Raw genomic sequence first — 26,321 nt, 5'->3', positions numbered from 1 at the left:
TTTGAGAAGGTTCTGTAATCTTGTTCCCATATTCCCATTTCAAAGCAAGGCTACATAACAAAGGATGGGAGGGGGGAGAGGAGAGTTCGAGCTAGCAGCATTGGCATACAGTGTGGTTTTACCCAGGATCCTTTTCCTGAACCAAAGAAGTGGCTTAGCTACACATAGAAATTACAGCAGACTTGACAGCAGGGCTCATTGGAGCCATACGAACAGAGCTTGGGGACTTGGGAACAATGGGCAGCAGGATCCAAATCATGGGCCCCCTGTTGGTTTGAATGACCCAATAGCGTGCTTGCGCAGGAGCCCTGAATTGTATATAGTTGGCCCAGTTCCCCAGTCTACCTTATGCTGTACCTAATAAAGAGATGATGTTCACTACCACCTCGCCTCTTCTATGCATCGAACCCACTATATTATAAAGCTCCAGGAGGATTGGCTCAAATATCTCATGCCCGTTTCTTGTGGCTCTCAAACATGTGACATTTATACTATGTGGCTCTTATGTTAAGCACGTTTTGCCACCCCAGTTCCAGTTCAACAGGTGGTCTCCATAAAATTCCTAATTCCTGCTATTACATATATTGTTAAAACCCATAACGAAGATTTACACTCTCAATTTCCCTCCTTTCTAACTGAGCAGCGTAACAGAAACGGGCAATCTTAAAAGAAACATCAGAATGAGCTTCAGACAGGAGGAAGGCAATTTGCTCATCCTCCTTCCAGCCCGCCAAGGGTCCGAGAATCGGAGAGATTAAATTAGCCCTCAAGTCCTTGTAGTTTGGGCACTGCAAAACAATGTGGGAAGTTGTTTCAACCTCGTTGCAATTGCAGGGGTACAATCTTTCCAGATATGGGTGCCCGGCGTAACGACCCAAAAGTACCGATGAAAAAAGTGCGTTGAGCCGTGCTTTTGAAAAAGCTATCCAATATTTTGGGATAGTAATATTGAAAAGATAACTGGCCGGGGGTAGTACTTTGGCTTGCTTCCCTAAGAAAATGTGCGCAGAAAGATCTCAGTTCGAGCTCCACCAACCTCATATGCAGCAGTTCTTTCGCGTCCCTCAGCTCCATCATTGCTAAGGACTCAGGGGAGAGATCACAGTCTGAAATGGTCTAGACATCTTTTCTCCCAGGTTCCCACAAAGGGGTCTAAAAGAATCAGATGGGGAAGACCATCTGACTTTGAAAGAACCTTCAAAAAATAACAAAAGGTGTTTAACCACATAGACATCTCGATGCTTGGGACACCAGCTTCTAATCTAATGGCGGTGTTTGGCACACAGCTAGGAACAAACAGAAACTTGCGCGGGATTTTAGTTTGTACTATCTCCAACGGCTTGGTGGTTAAATAGGGGGCAATTTCAGCGCCATAGAGCAACTGAACCCTGGTCTTTGCAGTATGCAACTTTAGTGCTGCAGGCAAGAATTTGGCCCCTTTGGAGATATAAAAACGGTAGATGGCATCAGCTGTTCTTTGTGCAGATTGTGCAACATAGTTCTTATGTGCCAAATGCTTTCCCTGATAATGAAAAATCACCCCCAGGTATTTTATAATTTTTACCTGCTCGATGGGCTTGCCATTAAGAAACCAGCAATGAGCCTTAAAACGTTTAGTGAAAACTTGAACCTTGGTTTTATCTAGATTGATTTCCAACTTTTCCTGCAAACTAGTCTGGGCTAGATGGCGAAGGGCCCTACGCATACCAGTCTGCGTCCTGGATAGTATAAGCAAGTCGTCAGCATACGCTAAAACTGGAATATGCCGATCGGCGAGCTTGGGGGGATGTAAAGCCAAATCATTAAAGGAAGTTAAAAGTGAATTTATATACAAATTGAAAAGCAAAGGGGCGAGCACACAACCTTAGGTTGAGACTTATTCAACAAAAAATTATGTTTAAGATATACTGGACACCAGGGCTTCAAGAGCTTACAGGGCTCTTCCTACAGGGCCTACTGTAAGCTCTTGGAGGATTGGCTACATCAGGGGTGTGTGGCCTAATAGGCAAAGGAGCTCCTGCTACAAAAAAGGCCCTGCCAGACACCACAGCGACTCTTTAGCAAAGGATCGAGTAAAAGTGTCTAATTGTTGGTATTGTAATTGACAGAGCTGAGGCCCAAAGTGGAAAACCATTCAACTCTTCCAGGGCCTCATGGGAGCAAAGAGGAAGCCCACTGTCGGGTGCTTTAAATATCCCACAGACATCGGATTCCCCTGCAGCCGTTGGAATCTGAGCTTCCATTGATGACTTCCCTGGCCTTCTGCCATCAGCCCTCCCCCCATATTGCCCATCTGGTGTTTTTTTCCCTTGTGGACCTTTGTGAATCTCTTTAATCTTGACACCAGCAGCTTGAGATAATAAGAGAGTTTTTAGAATACTGAGGCACTGGCTGTGAGGTGTCAGGAAGAAGAAGTTGGCTGGAGGCATCTGTGTTGCTCTCCTGTCCTCCTAATTTCTGCTCTGATCATCACAAGATGATAAAGTCAGAGCCCATCTCTGGATTCTAGCAGACACCAGGGGAAATGCTGCTGCCATGTTCTCCCCAATCAGACTCTGGATATCTGCGATGGAGATAAGAGAACATAAGAACATAAGTGAAGCCATGTTGGATCAGGCCAATGGCCCATCCAGTCCCACACTCTGTGTCACATAGTAGCCAAAACCCAGGTGCCATCAGGAGGTCCATCAGTGGGGCCAGGACACTAGAAGCCCTCCCACTGTTGTCCCTCCCCCTAAGCACCCAGAATGCAGAGCATCGCTTGCCCCAACGGAGGGTTCCATCATTATGCTGTGGCTAAGAGCCACTGGTGGACCTCTGCTCCTCTCTTGAAGCTGACTATGTTTGTAGCTGCCACCACCTCCTGTGGCAGTGAATTCCACGTGAGAAAGAGAAGGGGATTTTTTTTGTTTTACATCCACTCTCCAACTGCTACTAGCCTATCACGTTCCAACAGAGTATTTTTTCATACCAGGACCAGTGGTCTTGACTCTCTGATCCATTTGACACTGTATCAGATGAAGAGATGCTGCAAGGTTGAAGCAGAGAGCTCTGTTGAAGGTCCAGCACCAAGAGACCAAAAGCCCCTTTCTCCTTGGAGCAAGAACTTTTATTAAACCTGTGTCTCGACCCATTTTACATCACTCCCTCTACCCCTTTTGACCTGGTCTGTCCAAGTCAAAGATTCTGTTCTGCTGTATCTCCTTTAGGGAGGCATTCTGGGAAATCTCAGGTAGCACCAAATCCCTAAGCTAGAGTTGAGCTCTCCTGGGGGTACCTGCTTTTGTGCAGTTTGGGAGCCAGTTTGGTGTGGTGGTTAAGTGTGCGGACTCTTATCTGGGATAACCAGGTTTGATTCCCCACTCCTCCACTTGCACCTGCTAGCATGACCTTGGGTCAGCCGTAGCTTTGGCAGAGGTTGTCCTTGAAAGGGCAGCTGCTGTGAGAGCCCTCTCCAGCCCCACCCATCTCACAGGGTGTCTGTTGTGGGGGAGGGAGAGAAAGGAGATTGTGAGCCGCTCTGAGACTCTTCGGAGGGGAGGGCGGGATATAAATCCAATGTCTTCTTCAATCTTTGCTAAATTTGGAGGGTGGGTGGAGGAGAGCCTTGTGAGTTTTCGTTTCTTTTGGGTTTTGCATCTCTAACTCATGAGGGGGCTGTTCTACCAGCTCCCAAACCAAATGAACCATGAACCGGTGTGGGAAATGGAAAAGTTTCTGTAAATTTGTGGTCCGTGCAGTCAAACAAACCATGAACCAACATGAACCACCAGGGCTTTCTTTGTAGCAGGAACTCCTTTGCATATCAGGCTACAAAGAACCCTGGGAACTCTTGGAGGTTTGGCTCCAGCAGGGGTGTGTGGCCTAATATGCAAAGGAGTTCTGCTTACAAAAAGAAGTCCTGTGAACCACTATTTTCCTGGTTCGTGCCCATCCCTAATGGAGTGTAATGGCAGGGTCTCAGTTAATTACTCTCAGCACTCCACAATTTAGGATATATCTGTCCATCAATCTCCAAATTTGACGTATTTATTTTCTTTACTATGTTTTCCCCTCCAGAATTAAACCCAAACAAATGGTAACCATATAAACTAAGTTTGTTATTCCTGTTTGGTTTTTGAATCTGTTAAACATCTTTATTATGCTGTGTGCTATTTTACTGCTCACCCTCTAACTATATGTGCTTGGTAAATTCCATTTCATTGTATCTGAAGAAATGTGCATGACATAGTGAAGGAAATAAATATGTCAAAATTGGAGATTGGTGGACAGATGTATCCTATATTGGGGAGTGTTGAGAGTAATTAACTGAGACCCTGCCATTAACACTATTAGGGATGGGCACAAACCAGGAAAATAGCATGCACATGAAAGCTTAGAACTAAACTTTGTTGCTCTGAAAGGGGCCTGACTGGACTCAGACTTTGTTCTGCTGTTGTAGATCAACATGGCTACACACCTGAATCTCTTTAGGACTGTACTGCTGAAGAGTTCTACAGACTTGGGAATTTTTCATTATGATCTGAAACGTTTTTTCCCAGCCACACACATCCATTTTCTTCTTTTATACTGCATCTGGCCTGGATGAAGGATCCCTGGAAGCAACTGTTGTGTGACTTCTTTTACCATCAAGTTGCACCATCAACTGGTGTTTGTGGGTGAAGAAGGGAAGTACAGAGGAGCCTGCTGTGCAGACAGGGCCATCTAGCCCTGCTCAGCTTCCCTGCGCTGTGGGGAGCTCAAGCAGGGGTGTGGGTATTTGTGTTTGTAAATGGGGCCATCCAGCCCCGTGGAGCTTCTCTGCGTGGCAGGGAGCCGGAGGGGGGGGGTGTATGCATGGAGAGTAAACAGGGCCATCCGGCCCCACTCAGCTTCTCCATACGGTGGGGAGCTTGAGTGTGTGTGGGGGTATTTGCATGGAAGGCAAATCCCCACACACACACACAAGAGCCCTCCATGCAAGAGGGTTGGAGGGTCAGAACTTTGCTGGGAGCGGCAGAAGCCCAAGCCCTGGCCCTGCTTGCAAGTCTATTCCTTCCCAGAGTTCTGGTTCATACAGTCCGTTTCTCCTGTATTCTTGGGGACCCCAAGTGGCTGCTTGGGAGGGAGGGGTCTGAGGCTCCATTGTTGTTGGTGTTTGGCTTGCTGGCAGGAGGGGCTCCGGTATGCAGGGGCTGGGAGTCCTTCAGGGAACATGGTGGGCTTAAACTCTCCTCATTGTGACAGCTGCTGGCTCATCTGAACGAGGCCTTTGGAGAAGTCAGGTGGTGACTCTTGACATACTGTTTCCATTCCATTCCCTGGAACAGCTGCGCTTTAAGACTCTTCCTCCCATCAGCACCCTATGAGGAGCGCATAGAGTCACCCTTCCCTGTTTAACATCATGGCTGTTCTCTCGCTCCCTGGCAAGAAATGTGAAGATGCTTCTGCTTGATGGGTTCTCTGGGGCAATAAATACATATTTGTCCCTCCTTGGCAGTGCATTCAGGTTGTATATCTATGGTGAAGGGACGGCATTTTGTTCCTGTCTCCAGTGTTCAAACTTATCTTTAAACATTGGCATATTTTAGAAGTCCCTGGATGTGAATCTAAACCAGGGGTGGCCAAGCTGCGGCTCAGGAGCCACATGTGGCTCTTTCACACATATTGTGTGGCTCTCAAAGCCCCCACTGCCCCATCAGCTGGCTTGGGAAGGCATTAGGGGAGGGACGGTGGCTCAGTGGTAGAGCATCTGCTTGGGAAACAGAAGGCCCCAGGTTCAATCCCTGGCATCTTCAAAAAAGGGTCCAAGGAAATAGGTGTGAAAAACCTCAGCTTGAGATCCTGGAGAGCCGCTGCCAGTCTGAGAAGACAATACTGACTTTGATGGACCAAAGGTCTGATTCTGTATAAGGCAGCTTCATATATTCATTTGTCTCTTGAAATCACTTCTCCAAGCCAAGCCAGCCAGTGGTTTCAAGAATGCATTTAAAGTTGCTTTCTTTCCACCTCTCCCTCCCCATCTTCCTTCCTTCCTTCCTTCCTTCCTTCCTTCCTTCCTTCCTTCCTTCCTTCCTTCCTTCCTTCCTTCCTTCCTTCCTTCCTTCCTTCCTTCCTTCCTTCCTTCCTTCCTCCCTCCCTCCCTCCCTCCCTCCCTCCCTTCCTTCCTTCCTTCCTTCCTTCGGTCCGTCTTGCAGCTCTCAAACATCTAACATTCATGTCTTGCGGCTCTCAGATATCTGATGTTTATTCTTGGTGGCTCTTACGCTAAGCAAGTTTGGCCAACCCTGGTCTAAACCATTGGTGGATTTTAGAAAGACAAACAGCCTGAAAAGATATCCTGACACGTTCAGATATTAAACTCCATGTAGATTCTGATGTTAATGCAGTGAGAGGGCATTTTTCCTGTGGCAAATGCAAGATCTGCCACTTGGCAATATGGACTAAAGTGTTTATACACCCTACAAAACTACAGGGTTCCTTTGAATTTTTCAGCCCCTGTTCCATGCACTATGTGGTGTACATGGTGGTCTGTGGGTGTGGCAAAATTTACATCGGAAATTCCAGTAGACAAATTAAAATTTGGATTTTGGAACATCAGTCTAGGGTTCGATTTAAAAATATGGAGGCGCCACTCACAGAACATTTTGTTATCCACCACCACACTGAGGAATATATGAGGTTCTGTGTTCTTTATAAATACCAGGGGACTCCAGGTACGTACAATGATGTGCATTAAATCCTTTTACAAGAAGAGGTATTCTGAATTTTTAAATTAAATGCCCAAGCACCATCAGGCTTAAATTCAGTAATGGATCTGACTTGTTACTTATGGACTATTAATTTACCCTAGCACCACTAAGCTTAAATCTGTGTCGAATTTGATTTGTTACTTATAGAATTTTTTTGCTGTAAAATGTATGGGTATTGTCTGCTCTTTGTATTTCAATCAATACTATACCTTTAAGAAGATTCCACAGCTGATATTGATTAAATCTATTTAATGGTTGAGCTGTATTTGTGAGGTTGAGAGTCTTTTCCATTAGTTGTGCTGAGAAGTATGGTCCGTTGAAGGGTGGTAAGTTTGAATGAGACATTTTAATAATTTTGTGTGTATTAGTGTATGGGTGGGGTGGAGGGGTGGGCTCCCTCTTGGGTATCCTGCCCCCCAGGGAAAGTGTATGTGCAATACATAGCCTCTCCTCTCCCGGTGTAGTGAATGCCGCGTGGTCACTGTCCGGCTATGCCTGGCAGATGATCACTGCAATGGCCTCTCCTGCATTACTGCATCCGTGGCAACACCTTCCCGCTGGTCCCCCCCGTTTCTCACAGAGTTTGCCACGTCATGGTGCGACCGAATGTCCGGCGGTATAACCGGATGGGCAGGCTGGGCTCACCAACCTCGCCAGCCAAGAGAAGGAAAACTCTAACATCAAACCCGGGCAGATAGAGCTCATTAATGTAACACCTACCACCTGGAGGACTCGCTGCCTGCGTCCCGGCTTACTGGGCCATGGCAGATGACCCCAAGGTGAAAGGGTGGAGCCAGTACTGCGCACACTGTGCTTCACCTAAAAATTCCTCTGCGCAGGCCTGAAGGGCATATCCACATACACAACCCACAACACACCAAGTCCTGCAGCGATGGGCAAGGGGCGAAACGGCAGGTGGAAGATGCCACTGGAAGCCGCAGTCCCGATCCTGCATGTAGGCGGTTCAGGGTATTGGTCGCCTGATGCTGACTCGGAGACGAAAGCATTTTTCGGCAGCACCCTGAACGACCAAGCAGCCTTATCTAGGGACAGCACTGCTTGCTCCACACGGAGAGGGGCCTAGAAAAGGTGGCCTAAACAAAGCTCGTCTCCCCCACCCCAGTTGGCTAGCCGCGGTCAACGGGCATCCTTACTTGCGGTCAAAAAATAACAACAAAGAAAAGGCATGCACCTGCTTCACAAAGTGTGCAAAGACTAAAGCTTGTGTGTTGGAACATCAGAACCATGCTTGACACAGTAGACAGTGGTCGCCCTGAACGACGCTCTGCTCTAGTTGCCCACGAACTTCTCAGGTTGAATATTGACATAGCAGCTCTCAGTGAGGTCCGTTTCCCTGAGGAAGGTAGTCTTCAAGAACATGGTGCTGGCTATACCCTCTACTGGTCGGGTAAGTCAAAGGCTGAGAGCCGCCTTTCTGGCGTTGGCTTCATGGTCAGGAACTCCATTGCCTCCAAACTCGAAAACCTGCCAACAGGTCACTCAGATCGCATCATGTCCATACGCCTCCCACTTCAAAACAAGCAACATGCAACACTCTTCAGTGTGTATGCCCCAACCCTTCAAGCAGATCCTGCAGAAAAGAACAAGTTCTATGCTAATCTACGCAACCTCGTACAGAAGACCCCTACAGAGGACAAGGTGATCATCCTTGGCGACTTCAATGCCAGAGTAGGTAAAGACTCGGAAGCCTGGAAAGGAGTACTTGGCAAACACGGCATTGGCAACTGCAATGATAATGGGCGCCTCCTGCTAGAATTCTGCACAGAGCATCCGCTCACCATCACCAACACTATCTTTCAGCAGAAGAACAGCCTGAAGACAACCTGGATGCACCCACGGTCCAAGCACTGGCACCTTATCGACTACATTCTGGTGCGCCAGAGAGACCTTCGAGATGTCTTACACACCCGAGTAATGCCCAGTGCGGAATGTCATACGGATCATCATCTTGTATGCTGCAATCTCCGTCTTCACTTTAAACCCACACCCAGGAGAGGAGGTATCCCTTGGAGGAAGCTTCAGGTTGGCAGCCTTCAGTCAGCCGAAGTTAAAGCTGCCTTCCAGGCAAAACTCCAGTCAAGAATTGAGGACCCCAGTTGCCCCACAGACCCTTCTCCAGAAGCACTCTGGGAACACCTAAAAACTACCATCCTGTCGATCTCTGAAGAAGTCCTCGGGTTCTCCACAAGGAAGAACAAGGACTGGTTTGACGAGAACAATCAAGAGATCCAAGAATTACTAGCGAAAAAGAGATCTGCCTACCAAGCACATCTTGCTCAGCCCTCCTGCCCTGGGAAAAAAGCAATCTTTCGCGCTGCATGTAGCAACCTCCAGCGCAAGCTTCGAGACATTCAGAACGAATGGTGGACCAAGCTTGCAGAGAGAACCTAGCTGTGTGCAGACACTGGTGATTTAAGAGGGTTCTACGAAGCCCTGAAGGCAGTATATGGCCCATCATATCAGGCTCAGAGTCCCTTGTGTAGTGCAGACGGCCAAGTGCTCCTCACAGACAAGGCATCCATACTGAACTGGTGGTCGGAGTATTTTCAAGTTCTCTTCAGTGCCAACCGCGTAGCTCAAGATTCAGCAATCCACCTCACCCCACTTCAACCAGTGAAAACAGAGTTGGATGAGATCCCCACCCTAGAAGAGACTGTTAAAGCCATCAAGCAACTGAAAAGTGGCAAGGCAGCGGGAGCTGATGGAATCCCACCAGAGATCTGGAAGCATGGGGGCACAGTACTACATAGCACACTTCACAAAGTACTTGTCACCTGCTGGGAACAAGGCAAACTACCACAGGACTTTCACGATGCAATCATCATCACTCTACACAAGAACAAAGGGGAAAAGTCAGACTGCTCCAACTACCGGGGATAACCCTGCTCTCCATCGCAGGCAAAATCCTTGCCAGAATACTCCTGAACAGACTGGTGCCCGCCATTGCAGAAGAACTCCTCCCAGAGAGCCAGTGCGGCTTCAGAGCTAACAGGAGCACCACCGACATGGTATGTGTTCTCAGGCAGCTCCAAGAGAAATGCAGGGAACAGAACAAGGGTCTATATGTGACTTTTGTCGACCTTACCAAAGCTTTCGATACCGTTAGCAGGAAAGGCCTGTGGCAAATCTTGGAACGTTTAGGATGTCCCCCAAGGTTCCTCAGCATGATCATCCAGCTACATGAAGACCAGCGAGGCCAAGTCAGACACTGCAACGACCTCTCGGAGCCCTTCCCAATAGGCACAGGTGTAAAGCAAGGCTGCGTTCTCGCGCCAACTCTCTTTATGATCTTCTTTAGCATGATGCTTCAAAGAGCCGCAGTAGATCAAGATGATGACGATGGTGTCTACATCCGCTATCGCACCGATGGCAGCCTGTTCAACCTGAGGCAACTAAAGGCTCACTCCAAGACAATGGAAAAACGTATCCGAGAGCTACTGTTTGCTGATGATGCTGCACTCGTCTCCCACTCGGTATCAGCTCTGCAGCATATGACGTCCTGCTTTGCAGAGGCTGCCAAGCTATTCGGCCTAGAAGTTAGTCTGAAGAAGACAGAAGTTCTCCACCAGCCTGCACCCCAGGAAGATTATCACCCTCCCTGCATCACTGTGGGTGAATCAGTTCTGAAGACAGTCGAGCAGTTCAGCTACCTGGGTTGCATCATCTCCTCAGATGCCAAGATCGACAAGGAGATTGACAACAGGCTGGCAAAGGCAAACCGTGCATTTGGCCGACTGCACAAAAGAGTGTGGAGCAACAAGCATCTGAAAAAAGGCACAAAGATCAATGTTTACAAAGCGGTTGTGATGACAACCCTCATCTATGGCTCCGAATCGTGGGTTTTATACCGTCATCACCTGCGACTCCTTGAGCGCTTTCATCAGCGCTGCCTTCGCACCATCCTCAACATCCACTGGAGTGACTTTGTGACCGACACTGAAGTCGTCAAGAGGGCGGAGGTTACAAGCATCGAGGCACTGCTGTTGAAGACGCAGCTGTGCTGGGCAGGGCATATTTCTAGGATGGAAAACCACCGCCTTCCCAAGATTGCTCTGTATGGCGAACTTTCCACCAGCCATCGAAATAGAGGGGCACCAAAGAAGAGGTACAAGGACTCCTTGAAGAAATCCCTTGGCACCTGTCGCATCAACCATCACCAGTGGTCTGACCTAGCCTCAGATCGCAGAGCATGGAGGCACACCATCCACCAGGCTGTCTCTTCCTTTGAGAACGCACGCATAGCTGGTCTTGAGGACAAAAGGAGATTGAGGAAGAATCGCACTGCTATAGCACCAACCCCAAATCAGACTTTCCCCTGCAGCCACTGTGGCCGGATCTGCCTGTCCCGCATTGGTCTTGTCAGCCACCAGCGAGCCTGCAGCAGACGTGGACTACTGCACCCTTCTTAAATCTTCGTTCGCGAAGTCAAGCCGAGAGAGATTAGTGTATGCTTGTGGCTTGAGATTATGAATTGCAATTGCTTATATTGTAGGTGGGTTGCCTCTTTGATAAAGTGATTCCAAAGAAATGGTATCACAGGCTGGCATTTCTATCAGAGACTTACCTTGACCCCTGCCTTAAACAAGGGGTGTCAAATATGCAGTTCGGGGGCTGAATCAGGCTCCCGGAGAGCTCCTATCAGACCCCCAAGCAACTGGCTGTCATCTGCTTCCTTCTCCCTATATCTTGCTTCCTTCAGCATAACAGCTTGCTTTGCCAGGCTTGCTCAATCACACAGGAGCTACAGAGTAAAACCTCTGTTTTTTCCATAGGCTGAGGCTCCTCCCTTGCGGAGGAAGGGGGGGAGGAATAGCTTGCTTTGCCGGGCTCTCTCAATCTCACAGCAGAGCTACTGAGCGAAGCCTCTCTTCCTTCTATTGGCTGAGGCTCCCCCATCCAGTCCCCTGGGGAAGGAAGAAAAGAGCTTCCTTTGCCCTGTTTCCTGGATCCCATGGGAGAAATACAAAGAAAGCATCTTTAAGTCTAATGAATGCTAATGTTTTAAGCATGTTTTAAGTTTTTAAAAATATAGAGAGAGCCAGTTTGGTGTAGTGGTTAAATGTGTGGACTCTTATTTGGGAGAACTGACTCTTATCTGGGAGAACTCCTCCACTTGCACCTGCTGAAATGGCCTTGGGTCAGCCATAGCTCTGGCAGAGGTTGTCCTTGAAAGGGCAGCTGCTGTGAGAGCCCTCTCAGCCCCACCCACCTCACATGGTGTCTGTTGTGGCGGGAAAAGACATAGGCGATTGTAAGCCTCTCTGCGTCTCTGATTCAGGGAGAAGGGCAGGGTATATATCTGCAAGTCTTCTTTTTCTTCTTATATTTGTGTTTGTCTGTGTTCTATATAAAATTTATATCTCTGCTACCTAATCTTAAATAGGTACACACACGGCCCAGCCCAACATGGCTCGGCCCAACCTGACATGGCCTGACCCAACAAGGTCTCATTTATGTCAGATCTGGCCCTCATAACAAATGGGTTTGACACCCCTGCCTTAAACCTTTGAAATGTACATGCTGAAAGTATAATGAAGAACAACCTAAATTGAATGGGGACTTAAAATGTTTTTGGAAGCTTCCACATTGTTTGGAAAATTCCTTTGCACAATGAGTCTGGCACTCGCACTTTAAAGTATCTGCTGGAGTGGTGGGACGACCGACGTTCATGTTTCTTGGAATTACAGGCAGTCTTCCTATGACAGACTTTGAACTGTTTATTTGAACTTGTGAGAATGTTGCTTGTGAGTTTCATACGGTAAGATTTGCTGTGGCACTTAAAAAAATGCACTTTGAAATACTTTTGAAATATTTTTAAAATATTATTCATTATAGTCCTGTAGTAATTGGTATTGTTCAGTAATGTTTTCATTCTTTTCCCACGGTTTAGTAGGGTTGCTGTTCTTCCAGGTGGAGCCTGGAGACCCCCCAGAATAATACCTGCCCTCCAGGCTACAGAGACGGGTTTCCTCGGAGGGAAGGACTGCTTTGTAGAGTGGAATCCAGGGCATCAAGTGGCCACTGAGTTCTGTCCCCAAACTTCATAATCCTCAGGCTCTGCCCCCAAATCTCCAGGAATTTCACCACTGGATGGACCCTTTTAAATCAGCCCCACCTCCCTGCTTTATACCCTGGGCCCAACGGCACCCTCACCAATCCCTCTGCTGGCATTCTTTTGCCTTTTCCTGGTATCCTAGGATCAAGTGCTGCAGGTCACAAGAGAGAAGAAGAAGACTGCAGATTTATACCCCGCTCTTCTCTCTGAATCAGAGTCTCAGAGTGGCTCACAATCTCCTATCTCTTCTCCCCCCACAACAGACACCCTGTGAGGTGGGTGGGGCTGAGAGGGCTCTCACAGCAGCTGCCCTTTCAAGGACAGAGTATCAGAGCGGCCTACACTCTCCTTTCCCTTCCTCCCCTACAACAGACACCCTGTAAGGTGGGTGGGGCTGAGAGGGCCCTCACAGAAGCTGCCCTTTCAAGGACAACTCCTACAAGAGCTATGGCTGACCCAAGGCCATTCCAGCAGCTGCAAGTGGAGGAGTGGGGAATGACATCCGGTTCTCCCAGATAAGAGTCTGTGCACTTAACCACTACATCAAACTGGCTCTCTACAGCAGGGATCCTCAACCCCTGGGCCGTGGTCCAGTACCAGGCTGCAGCCTGTTAGTAACCAAGCCGTGCAGCCTCGCCTAGGAAGGAAGTGGGAAGGAGGCAGTTTTGCCTGATTTCCCCACTGATCAGCTGACTGGTGGGGGGGGGTGTTGGCCTTTACAGAGCCTTCACGGCCCTTTCCCCAGCCTTAACATTGTGAAAATGCAGGGAGGAGGAGGAGGCACCGCAGGGGCAGGGTGGCGAGGCTTCGCGGGGAGGTTAGATTTGGTGCCCCCACCCTGCCAGCCCTGGGGCCACAGTGGGCCAGCCAGCCCTGGCGCTGGTCCCTGGTGCTAAAAAGGTTGGGGACCACTGCTCTACAGGATGCCATTGCAATAACCGGCTCATCCTGGCCACAACACCTAGACCAGGGGTGTCAAACTCATGAGGGCCAGATCTGACATAAATGAGACCTTGTTGGGTTGGGCCAAGTGTGTCATGAAATTTAATGCCAGGTTGTAGAGATATAAACTTTAGAAAGGCCACAGACAAGCACAATTGAAGATTTTTTTAAAAAACTTAAACTAAAACATGCTTAAAACATTAGCACTCTAGCAGTATTTTGTTTATTTAACAGTCTCTAATAACTGATTCCTCTTGTTCTGAATTATTGCATCAAAACCAGGAGAATGTATGTAACATAGCGGTCTTGAGTATGCTGTTCAGGTGTTTTTTAGGGGTGTATCTGTAAGTTGCAAACTAACTTTTGATTTGCTTGAGGGCCTGATAGAACCCCTCCAGGGGCCTAATCCGCCCCCCGGGCTGCATGTTTGACACCCCTGACTTAGAGCATTTTAGAATTGTATTACAGAGAATGCAAGAGGCAGGGTTAACCATTAAGCCCTCAAAATGTCAGTGCCAGTAACTCAGTTGTGAATTTGGAGCATCAAATAGGGAGAAGTAAGATCACACCACACAAGATTAAACTAGTCTTTATCCATAAGATGAAAGAGACCAGTGCCAGAATTTTAAGATGGGTGCAAGATTTGTCATTTGAAGTCAGACATATTGAAAGAAAGGAAAACATATTAGCTGATTCCCTCTCAAGGTGTCATGTAGCAGTAAAATCACAGGAGAGATGATGGTAGGTGATAGTCAGAGGTTCTGTCTTAAGGAGTTGTTCTGAAGTTGTGTTTTCTTTATCATTTTCTTGCAGAAAGTGAAGTGGATGTTTATGTCTGTCTTGGGGGGCGGGGAGTGTTTGTCAAGCATGAGATTTCAAAATAACCAGTCCTTGGATTTTTGAAACAAAGTTTGGCTTATTGATAATCCATGTGCCTCAGTTGAGCTAGGTATTGGAACTGATACTTAGTAACAATGGAACACAAGCTTTAAAATGGCACATTCCTGCATTTGTTAGTAAAAGCGAAAGAAGCCATGGAGGGGGTTTGCTACTTTGATGTGCCTGAATCTATTTCATGGTTAGTAGTATTTCATGAATTCTTTTTCATTCTACGGCTCCGAATCGTGGGTTTTATACCGTCATCACCTGCGACTCCTTGAGCGCTTCCATCAGTGCTGCCTTCGCACCATCCTCAACATCCACTGGAGTGACTTTGTAACCAACACTGAAGTTCTCAAGAGGGCGGAGGTTACAAGCATCGAGGCACTGCTGTTGAAGACGCAGCTGCGCTGGGCAGGGCATATTTCTAGGATGGAAAACCACCGCCTTCCCAAGATTGCTCTGTATGGAGAACTTTCCACTGGCCATCGAAATAGAGGGGCACCAAAGAAGAGGTACAAGGACTCCTTGAAGAAATCCCTTGGCACCTGTCGCATCAACCATCACCAGTGGTCTGACCTAGCCTCAGATCGCAAAGCATGGAGGCACACCATCCACCAGGCTGTCTCTTCCTTTGAGAACGCACGCATAGCTGGTCTTGAGGACAAAAGGAGATTGAGGAAGAATCGCACTGCTACAGCACCAACCCCAAATCAGACTTTTCCCTGCAGCCACTGTGGCCGGATCTGCCTGCCCCGCATTGGTCTTGTCAGCCACCAGCGAGCCTGCAGCAGACGTGGACTACTGCACCCTTCTTAAATCTTCGTTCGCGAAGTCAAGCCGAGAGAGCAATTCTATAATCTGACTAATATAACAACTAGAAAATTCACTGTGCGACTGAACAACAAGCTGATTTATAAGACTTTGCAGCAATTGTTCTCTGTTTCTCTTGCTAGGGCACCTTAATTAACAGCTGGACTGGAGGAAGGGAGGCAGCCATCCAGGCCTCGTTCCTCTCAAGATACGGCCAAGCAGGGTGGGGGGGGGGAGTTGGGGGGTTTTAATTGAGCATGTTTTGCTGAGCTGGAAGTGCTCCTGCCCCTTGAAGTTTGTATTTGTTTTATTTTAATTGTTATTGTTTGTGGACCTCTGAAAGCTTCCCAAAATTTCTTTGCCTGGTTGATGACAGGCATTAGGTTTTTTGAACTTCTTTGTATTAATAAAACATCTTTTGCCTTAGCTGTTGTAGTGGACTGTAGACAGTCGAACAAGCCTTCTAGCAAGTGACTGACAGCCTGAAATCCTACACTACTAAATCGAAATTCTACAAGAAAAATATCTTCAAATTTTGGCATGAACAATAAAGAGAAATGCACAATATTACCATGTATTTGTTTTGCAAAACTATTTTCAGTTGGCAAGTCATATTGTAAATCTGGAGTAGCGCTTCTTCTTCTTTCAGCCCCCTCTCCTCAGTCCCTCGATCTCAGATTCGGCTTGTCTCAAGAACACAACTGCTGTCATTTTGGGTGCTGCAGGTCATGTGGGGAATTTTGAGTTACTGATGCTGTATTGCAGGACAGTTATCTGGTATATCTTATACCACAAAACTCCCTCTTTGGTTGTAGCCTGTCTTTTTGGCAGGACACACAGGCAGGAGCTTCCCGTGATTCTCTGTCATGGTGGGCTGGGGGCAGCAGGAAATGGGACTAAAACAGGGGAGGGGGTGTGGCTCAGTGGCAAAGCACCTGCTTGGCTGGCAGAGGGTCTGCATTTCCAAGGAAGGACTGGGCGGTGGATGATGCAGAAGACAGCCTGAAACCCTGGAGTGCTACAGTTGGGCTGGTTAGACAATACTGACTTCAGTGGACCAAGGCTCTGATTCAGTAGAAGGCAGTTTCACATGTTCATGTGAATGACACACTTTAGACTTTTTCTGAGACCAGTCAGCAAATGAGGAGTTGCGTGCTTGGAACTCAACTCCCAGCCACGCCTTCCCCCAGGACGTTTTGTGTAGCAGGAGCTCCTTTGCATATTAGGTCACACACCCCTGATGTAGCCAATCCTCCTGGAGTTTATGGTAGGCCCTGTCCTAAGAGCCTTGTAAGCTCTTGGAGGATTGGCTACATCATCAGGGGTGTGTGGCCTAATATGGAAAGGAGTTCCTGCTACAGAAAAAGCCCTGCACTCCCCCCAATTTGAACCAAGACGTGACATGCATTAGAGAGGAAGCTAAAGTCGTCCCGCCACCCCACCCCCCGCAGCATCATTTCCTCATTTCTGCTACCAAAAAAGGCCCTGATTGACTATATTATTGAGAGCCAGTTTCGTGTAGTGGTTAAAAGCGAGAGTCTAATCTAGGGAGAACCCAGAATGATTCCCAACTCTGCCTCCACATGCAGCTGCTGGAGTGGCCTTGAGACAGGCAGAATTCTCTCAAGAGCAGTTCTCTCAACCTCAACTACCTCCCAGCCTGGGTGTCTGTTGTGGGAAGAAGAAGCGAAAGCAGGCTGTAAACTGCTCTGAGACTCTCTGAGTGAGTGAAAGGCAGGGGATAAGTCCAATCTCTTCCTCTGAAACTTGTCTGCTAATGATGGCACTTCTGGCCTGGTGCAAGGAGAGTAATCTGATGACCCCCCACTGCAGCCATACGCAACCACCACCATTCGTGGGAAGGTCCAGGCTACTGGAGGGTGGCCAGCTCTGGGTGGAGAAATACCTGGCGATCTTGTGGGTGGAGCCTGAGAAGGGCGGGGCTTGGGAAGAGGAGGGACTTCTGTTGGGTATAATGCTGCACAGACCCCACCTCCCAAAGTAGCCATTTTCTCCAGGGATCAGTTCTAATCCCAGGAAATCTCCAGACAACACCGGGAGGTTGTAACAAAAGGGGGAAAAAACTGTATAAAAATAGCAACTTCAGACTGCAGTACTTGAGGTGAAGCCTTGAATTCAGTAATGGAATACCCAGGATTGCCTTCAAATTTATATTTAGACTCTCTCCAGCTTTTTACAATTGTTGTACAGACAGTTGCAGTTGGAGCCTCAGAGATCAACAGTCTTCCATATTAGGGGTTGCCCTTTGTCAGATTCAAAATGTCTCTGTGCTAAGCTCAGGAAATACTGGATAGCCCATTGTTGAATTCAAGGCTTTACCTAGTGTACTGCAGCCTGAAGAAGAAATGCCGCCAGAAACTAAATGATATTCACACCAAAACTGGTTTAGTTTGTTTTAATTGTTTTAAATTGCTATAATGTAGATCTGATGAATTGTTTAAATGTTAAATTATGATCTACTATTTTATTGCTGTGAGCCGCTCTAAGCTTGCTTTGGCAGGGAGGGCGGGATATAAATCCAATAAATCAAATCAAATCAAATGGCAATCCATTTGCTGCAGCTGTTGCTGTAACATTAACCTTTTATTGTAATTTTGCCAATGTTGTTAAAATCTGGCATCTAGTGTGTCGTGTTTTTTGTCAATAATATTGATAATAAATGCTTTGTTTCAAAATATAGAATAGCAAGCCAAGACTTCTATCAACACTTGTTACTCTTATACAGTTTTTTTCCTTTTGTTACAATATCACTTTCCTGTGGAGCCATCTTTTTCTGTATAACCACCTGGAGGTTGGCAACCATAGATTGCAATTGTGGTTTTGAAAACAAACCAAAAGGAAATCCCACATTGCCAGGGGAGTATTCCCTCCTTTACTGACCTACAAAATTTGCTGGAATGAGGGGAGGGGAGGAACAGTAATGTCTCTTGACTCCTTCTTTATGCCTGGGTTTTGTGTTCTCCTGCCAGAGGGATTTTTCTTTTTAATGCTAGAGGCGGAGGAAGAGAGAAGATTCTTCAAGGCATTTGTGGTGATGAATGTGGCAGATGGAATGAGCAATTCCTATTTTAAGAAAAGCACAGAGAAGCTCCCCAGAGAGAGGCCAGGGGACTGGGGGAAGTCTAGCAAATGTCTAGACAGCTCATACCACCCCACCCCACCCCTTCCTCCTCACTTCTGGGGAGACACTTCCAACGGCTTCTCTCACACTTCCGGGACGCACCAGTGCATTGCTGAGGCTTCCTCCTCAGGCAGATTTCCTCTGCTGTGTTCTGCAGCTGTCATGGCTGAAGGGGGGTGGGAGGGAGGACTGAATGTTTCAGCTTTTATTCAACCAACTTCCATTTGAGACAGGGACATAGCAGGGGTGCAGGAGTCATTTTGTAAAAAAAGAGGTGCTGGAGCTCATTAGCACAACTAATTTGCCTATGCCACACACCCCTGACATCACCAGAAGATGTACTCAATTAGATCAGCTCAGCATCTACCTTAAAATGCATCTTGAATTATCATTGTCATAATAAAACCTTACACCCATCATACTTTTTAAATTACTTTTTCCCATGTGGCCACAGTGGCATGAAGATGATTTTCATCTGTCTGCTTTATATGTTTTGGCTATTTTCCCATTTTTTTTGTGGGGAAAAAATATTAGAAAGTTTGTCAAATTTTAGAGTTCAGGGAAATTCTCATCGGGTGGGGGGGGTGGAGCACAGAAGCAAGTAAGAACACTACAATTCAGAGGTTCTGAAGCTCTGCTCCTGCCCAAAACGAGGCCTGCAGGCAGGGTGTATTTGGTTGACCAACTGCAGAAGCCCCTGACGGGCAGGCGGCACCAGCAGCAGGAAGCTCTGGAATTTCACCCTGAACATGGCTGGAGGGCAGGGATGCTACTGCCAGACCACCACCCTCCAGTGTGTCAAGTCTGTCTGTAACTCTGGCTCAGTCAGAGAGCATTCTGGGTAGAACCAAAATATATTCAAACGCTGCTAGCTCATATCTTTCCTACCCCTCCCTTCCTGTAGTGAGTGTCCTTGCTTTGAAATGGAAAGATGTGAAAGTCTTATCTGTGCCTTCTCAGGCCTGGCTTCTCAGGGAGTCAGGAGCCCACTACGATCAAGGCCATGAAAGCCTGAGAATGAATTGGTAACATCAATGTGTGAATGTTCCCTGCCTAATCCTCCCCCCGTAGGAATCCCTTTGAAGTGTCCCTTATATGCAATGTATCTACAGGTTATTCTTTAGCCTTTTCAATGCTGGCCTAGCCTCAAGTATCAGTATCAATAAAGTAGTTTCTTTGTATCAACAACGACTCGTTATTGAATCTGCCGACTGGACGCAGTGCAGGCAGGGCTCCCCTGTCTTTGGGCACTCCTCTCTGCCCCCCCCCAACAGGCAAGAAGCCAGAAATAAAGGGGACATGCTGCCTCTGTCACCTGGAAGTGAGGTGGGCATTCAGAGCATCACTCCAACGTGCCTACATCATGTCCAGGTGATGCAGGCAAGTCACATTTATTTCTGGCTTCTTGCCTCTCTGCTCCCAGTAAGCCAACCCCCATCTGCCTTCTGGCTACCTGTGGGGAATACACAGCAAGACCTAAAGACAGGTTGTCAACCTCCAGGTGGCACCTGGAGATCTCCTGCTAATAGGATTGATCTCCAGCCTACACAGACCAGCCCCCTTGGAGAAAAGAGCCTACTTTGGAGGGTGGGCTGTCCAGCACTGAGACCCAGCCGAAGACCCGCCCCTCCCTCCCCTCCAGGGACTTCTCAGTCTGGTGTTGAGAACTCTAGCAATGGAGTCATCAGGTGACCACTTTGTTGGCTTTAGTGGTCTCACGTTGTGGGACCATATTTTGCAGGGGAAGACAAAGTATGACTGTCCTTAGCCGGCTCAGGTTGACTCAGCCTTCCATCCTTCCGAGGTTGGTAAAATGAGTCCCCAGCTTGCTGGGGGGAAAGTGTAGATGACTGGGGAAGGCAATGGCAAACCACCCCGTAAAAAGTCTGCCGTGAAAACATTGTGAAAGCAACGTCACCCCAGAGTCGGAAGCGACTGGTGCTTGCACAGGGGATGACCTTTAGGCAGCCTCTATGTCATGGTGCTGCACATACCCTCTGAGAACTTGAAGGAGTCTGCAGAAACTCTAGTGATGATTGGTATATTTAAAGGCCAAGCGATTGCTTGAGGAAGCTCCATGAAGAGAGAAAGCAGGGCTCAGCTCAGCTTTCTGCAGCCCATTGCTGACCCTGGAGGGCGCAATTTTCTGCAAGCCCTGGAGGGGCAGTGCCTGGAAAATGGCAGGAAGGTGGCCAGGGGGGAGCATCATCATGGGAAAATATATATATATATATATTTAAATGCAGCCTTATGTCCTGACCAGAATGTCTTGCTGAAATTGACGAAGAATAGCTCTAGTGCAGAGGTGTCAAACATGCAGCCCAGGGGCTGAATCAGGCCTCCGGAGGGCTCCTCTCAGGCCCCCAAGCAACTGGCTGTCATCTGCTTCCTTCTGTCTCTCTCACTTCCTTCTGCATCACAGCTTGCTTTGCCAGGCTTGGTCAATCGCACAGGAGCTACAGAGCAAAACTTCTATTTTCTCCATTGACTGACCAGCACATGAAGCAACTAATGTACAAAAGCTCACAGTGCCCAGCCATTTCATGTTTCCCCCCCAGGTTTTAGGCTCAAAGCATTGACCATGGGATTCTGTAACAAATGTCAATAAATCAAAAGTAGACTTACAATTTACAGATACACATCTGAACAGCATACTCAAGATTAGGGTTTGTAGAATCTTTCGGGCTCAAGTGCCATGTTCTACTGGAGAAAGTTTTCCTTCCAGACGTTTCGTTCTCAGCTGCGAAGAACATCCTCAGTGGCGTTGCAGCCGGAGCAGGCGCTCTGACCTTCCGTCTGGAGGGAAAACTTTCTACAGTAGAACACGGCACTTGAGCCCAAAAGATTCTACAAACCCTAATGATGTTACCAGCCGTGAAAACCTGAAATCTTTGATACTCAAGATTGCTACAACACAGACATTGTCCACGGATTTTGAGGCAATAATTCAGAGCAAGAGATGTCAGATATCAGAGACTGTTAAATGAACAAAATATTGCAAGTGTGCTAATCTTTTAAGCATGTTTTATTTTAAGTTTTGTTTTAAAAAATCTTTAATTGTGTTCGTGTCCTTTATAAAGTTTATATCTCTGCTACCTGGCATTACATTTTATGACACACATGGCTTGGCCCAACAAATTCTCATTTACATCAGATCTGGCCCTCATAACAATGAGTTTGATACCTCTGTAGGGGCTCCCTTGGCTCTTGTGCATTCTTTCCCTGCTCTAGGTCTCCAGGCAACCTTTGTGGTGTCTAGAGTTACTAGAGCAGAGGCCACATGTTTGACACCTCTGCCCTAGAAGGAGGGATGGAATTCGTGAGCAGCACAGGGTTCTCCCTTAGTTTCATATCTCTTGTAGGAGATGTATTTACTAACCTTGGTGTCAAGGCAAAGAGAGATGCATAATGATGCAAACAGTGGTCAGTGGTTTATATGGTACATGTATGTTTTCTTTTCCTACTGATGCCAAACAATAATTCCCAAACTTTCTCCTATGCTGGTATTATGGAGACTGTTATTCCCAGCTTTTGTTATAAAAAATTCTCCTTCTAGCATGGTCATATTGTAAAGCATACATATATATGTATTTTGCCTTTCTATGCAAAGAAAGTATTAAAAATTTTAATAAAGATGTGCGTATAAATATTTGTTCATGTGTTGCGGCTCTCAAACATCTGATGTTTATTCTGTGTGGCTCTTATGTTAAGCAAGTTTGACCACCCCTGCTCTAGAGTAACTCTACAGTGAAACCACAGTGTCTAGCGACCCCTATAGCTGCACTTTGTTACTTCTTGTAAGAACTTCCGGTAGTACACAAGGCTGTATTTTAAAAGAGAAATTCTCCCCTCCTGCATGGAGCTACAAGGCCTGGGGGTGGAGCATCCCTTGCCCCCAGTGGGGGCTTACAGCCCTCAAAGTTACTGATGCAAGCAAATGCAAACCTGTTAGCCAATTCCAAGTTGTTCTTTGGGCTCAAGCTCTTCCTGTGTCCTTTAGATCAAAGCACTTGGCTACAGCCTAAAAGAAGTGAGCATATTGCTGAATAACAGTGCTGAAAAACTGCTGTAAAGGCACTTGAGAAAATGGCATGGGGGGCAGGGCTGAAGCCCCTTCGCTGGTCCCAGTCTGAATCAGGCATACCACAAAGGGTAACTGAAAGGGACCTGCACCTCATATCTGAGCCTTACACAGGGTGGATCCAGATGGGCAGCTACGTTGGCCTGAAGCAACGATAGAATCCAGTGGGGCACCTTTAAGACCAGCAAAGTTTTATTCAGGGTTTGACACCAGCACACACAATGAAATAAAAATACCCATACATATAAAGGGAGAGCAGTAAATTAGCATACAGAATAATGAAGATGTTTTAAACAGATTAAAAGAATTACACAGGGTGGTGATCCCAGACTCAGTTTGTCCTGTGATGGACTGCACTTTTGAAAAGTTTAGACATGCTGTACAAACAGATAAAGGACTGTGAAGGATTAATTCTTCACAGAGCCAGAGAGCCTTGGGTGACAGACTGCTCCAAGGGATCTGATTGGTTAGCATCTACTGAGCAAAGAAAGTCTTGAGAGAGCTGCATGCTGAGGAGAGAGTCAGGTTTTTGCCTTGACTGAGTTGAATACTGACAGTCTGATTTCAGCCCTTGCTGAGAACAGTCAAGAACTGTCAGTTTCGGAATTCAACCCTGACTGAGAGTAGTTTAACACAGACAGAAGAACTGGGGATAGTTGGCAAGGATACGTGGGTAGTTAGACAGAGACTCCCATTCAGGCTAAGGAAAGGGCATAGACCTTCTAGAGAAAGAAGACATCCCCCTATGTGATCTTTCTGGAGAGTACAGAGATCCCTGGTCTAGTGTGGTTAGAAACTGTCTTTTCTAACCAGTTGTCCCGCCCAGCCCGGGCGAGGACTACGCAAGGGGGACCCCCCGGCGCCTGCCAGCCACTCCCGGCCCCCGCCGCCGCCCCGAGAGCCTCCCACACCTTCCCAAGCCCCCGCGGCGGCCCCACCCCTCACCTGGGCTGACGGAGTGCCAACAGCCACCCGAACGGCGCCTCTCAGCCACCGCGCCCGTCTCCGTGTCCGAGGAGCCTGGCCAGAGCGAGACGTCGGGGAGCAGGAGGGAGAAGCTGAGCCCAGCGCTGGGCAGAGAGGAGGAGAGCTGCCTGACCCGTGGTCGCAAGAGACGCCACACCCCAGCATGCTGCAGAAGTCCGAGACGCCCGAGGCACGCCCAGGCAGCCCAGCCCCGGCTCGCCTCTCCCGGGCGTCTGGGGCTTTGAAGGGGGGGAGGAGCCAGAGAGGGGCAGAACCCAGGAGGGGGGAGGACTGAGATGGGGGGATAAAGGGAGGGAAGGAGGAGGTCGGGGAGGAAGCTGGCCGGTACTTATTGAGGCTGCCTCGCAAGAGAGAGGGACAGGAGCCGCAGCACAGCCAGGAGGGGAACGGGGGCCTGCGGTGAAGTAACCTGGCTCCCACCCCTGTTTCTGAGACCTCCGGGGAATGCCCCAGAGTGCCCGGGAGGGGCGACGGCGGCGCTGGGAGACCGGGAGAGGTACCCAGAGCATGACACCAGTACTTGTCTTGAGTTTTTAACTGACTTGAGTTTCTAACTGAATTTTAAAGCCTTCAAACTTTAAGAGTCAGTTAAAAACTCAAGATGAATCCTGGTTTTTCAAGAGAAGGGGTTTGGGTACTGGAAAGAGGGCACCAGTCTTCTTGAAACCCAAGGAATCAGAGGATACTCAAAGAACGTTTTCTGAAATATTTGGAAAACACTGGCACAGAAGCTCCTCAACATAAATATTTTAAGTAACCCTGAATAACTTGAGAAACTCTCATTTCTCTGAAACATAAAAACTAAACCCTGCGAATGTGCTGGTTTTATTTCAGAAATTTCCACCTGACCTTTCCCCTCTGTTGAATGAAATATTTTGTTAATTTGGAATATAAAAACATCTCAAGTGCCATTAAAGTTCAAGCGGGTTCCCAATCCTTCCCTCAGGTTCCTGGTCTGAGCTCATAGCCGAAATATCGTGCTGTGACCGGGTGGGGCAGCCAGAGTTCTCCAGCAAAGAAGAAAACACATTAATTGGGTGGCTCAGGCAGTAAAAGGAAAGAAAAATGGAGGGGAAATCTTGCCTCTGAGAGAGGGAATGGACAAAGCAGTCATAACTCCATTGTGTGTTAACTGGCTGATATAATCCTAGTAATACCCAGAATTCAACTTGGTTGGTCTTCACGGTGCCCCTGGACTCAAACTTTGTTCTGTTGCTTCAGGCCAACATGGCTGCCCTCCTGAAATAATCCTAGTGATTTTACTCAGGAAAAGCCTTCACTAAAGGAAATTTTAAAGAAACTTTTCAGAAGCCACTAGTAGATAACGTCTTCCTAGGGCTGCCAACTCTAATTTTGGAAATTCCTGGAAAGGGCCTCAGTGAACAGGCGAATACACGGAAGCTACTGAACCCACCTCTTGATCCATCAAAGTCAGTATTGTCCACTTAGACCGGCAGGCAGCTGCTATCCAGGTTCTCAGGCTGACTGGAGATGCTGCTGAGGATTGAACTGGAACTTTCTGTATGCCATGCAATGGTTTTTCCACTGAGGCTCAATTCAACTCCCATACCACAGTGCATCTTAGGCCACACACCCCTGATGTAGCCAGTCCTCCAAGAGCTTACAAGGCTCTTTTTTGTAAGCTCTTGGAGGATTGGCTACATCAGGGGGTGTGTGGCTAAGATGCAAAGGAGCTCCTGCTAGAATTCCACCCCTGGGGGTATGATGCTATAGAGTCCACCTTCTAAAGCAGCCATTTTCTCCAGGGGAACTAAAGTCTGTTGCCTGGAGATCAGTTGTAAAAGCAGGCAATCTCCAGGCTCTGGTGTGTGTGCGGGAGGTAGGGGGTTATGTCTGCCAGGTCTATAGTCTATAGTCTACCGTATGTCTACCAGGCCCTACTGGAGGGTTATGTTTACCAAGTCTATGGTCTAACCTATGTCTTACAAGGTCACCCCTAATCACATGCACATTAATTGACAAACTAATTTTGACATTACTGGGTCCAGAGGGAAAGTTTTGGAAAGTACACAAATGTAAAAGTGCTGAACTTCTATGAAGAATATGCAGCTTCACTGAAATCAGTTTCTTTAATGGAGGTCCACTGACTTTCCTCTAGAGAAGTTCTTCGGCAGATGGTGGAGGGCTTCAGGTTCTGATCTAGGAGAAAGATCCAGGACACACCTTCCATTAATAGGTGGCTTGAGGTGCCATTTGAAAGAACCAAGCTGCTAACTGATTCTCTCCACTCTGCCTTCTCTTCTCAGATCCGCAAGCGGAGCAAAGCTTGCCGTGGGGGCCTCTGGGAGAACGATGAGCTGGTGTCTATCAATGGAAAGCCCTGTGCCAGCCTCTCCCATGCCAGTGCCATGCAAATCATCGACTCTTCCAACGGCATCCTCAACATTGTGGTCAAAAGGTAATGGGGAGGACAATGGGACTGACTGACTGCCGGGAGAGCAGAGGGGGAAAACACTGTAGTGTAGTAGTTAAGTGAGCGGACTCTTATCTGGGAGAACCAGGTTTGATTCCCCACTCCTCCACTTGCAGCTGCTGGAATGGCCTTGGGTCAGCCAGAGCTCTCTTATCTGGGAGAACCGGGTTTGATTCTCCACTCCTCCACTTGCACCTGCTGGAATGGCCTTGGGTCAGCCAGAGCTCTCTTATCTG

General features: G+C 47.7%; 1 protein-coding gene across 1 annotated transcript in view; it reads left to right on the top strand.

Moving 5' to 3' along the window:
* SYNPO2L (synaptopodin 2 like) overlaps positions 1–26,321 on the top strand; it is a 67,366-nt gene that overhangs the window by 10,565 nt on the left and 30,480 nt on the right. The window contains exon 2 of the mRNA XM_060236653.1: positions 25,919–26,070. Coding sequence (XP_060092636.1) covers positions 25,919–26,070 — 152 coding nt within the window. The remainder of the gene's footprint in view (positions 1–25,918; positions 26,071–26,321) is intronic.

The sequence above is a fragment of the Heteronotia binoei genome, chromosome 4, assembly GCF_032191835.1.
Source record: "Heteronotia binoei isolate CCM8104 ecotype False Entrance Well chromosome 4, APGP_CSIRO_Hbin_v1, whole genome shotgun sequence".
NCBI lineage: Eukaryota > Metazoa > Chordata > Lepidosauria > Squamata > Gekkonidae > Heteronotia > Heteronotia binoei.
This window is presented reverse-complemented; position numbering and strand designations above follow the sequence as displayed.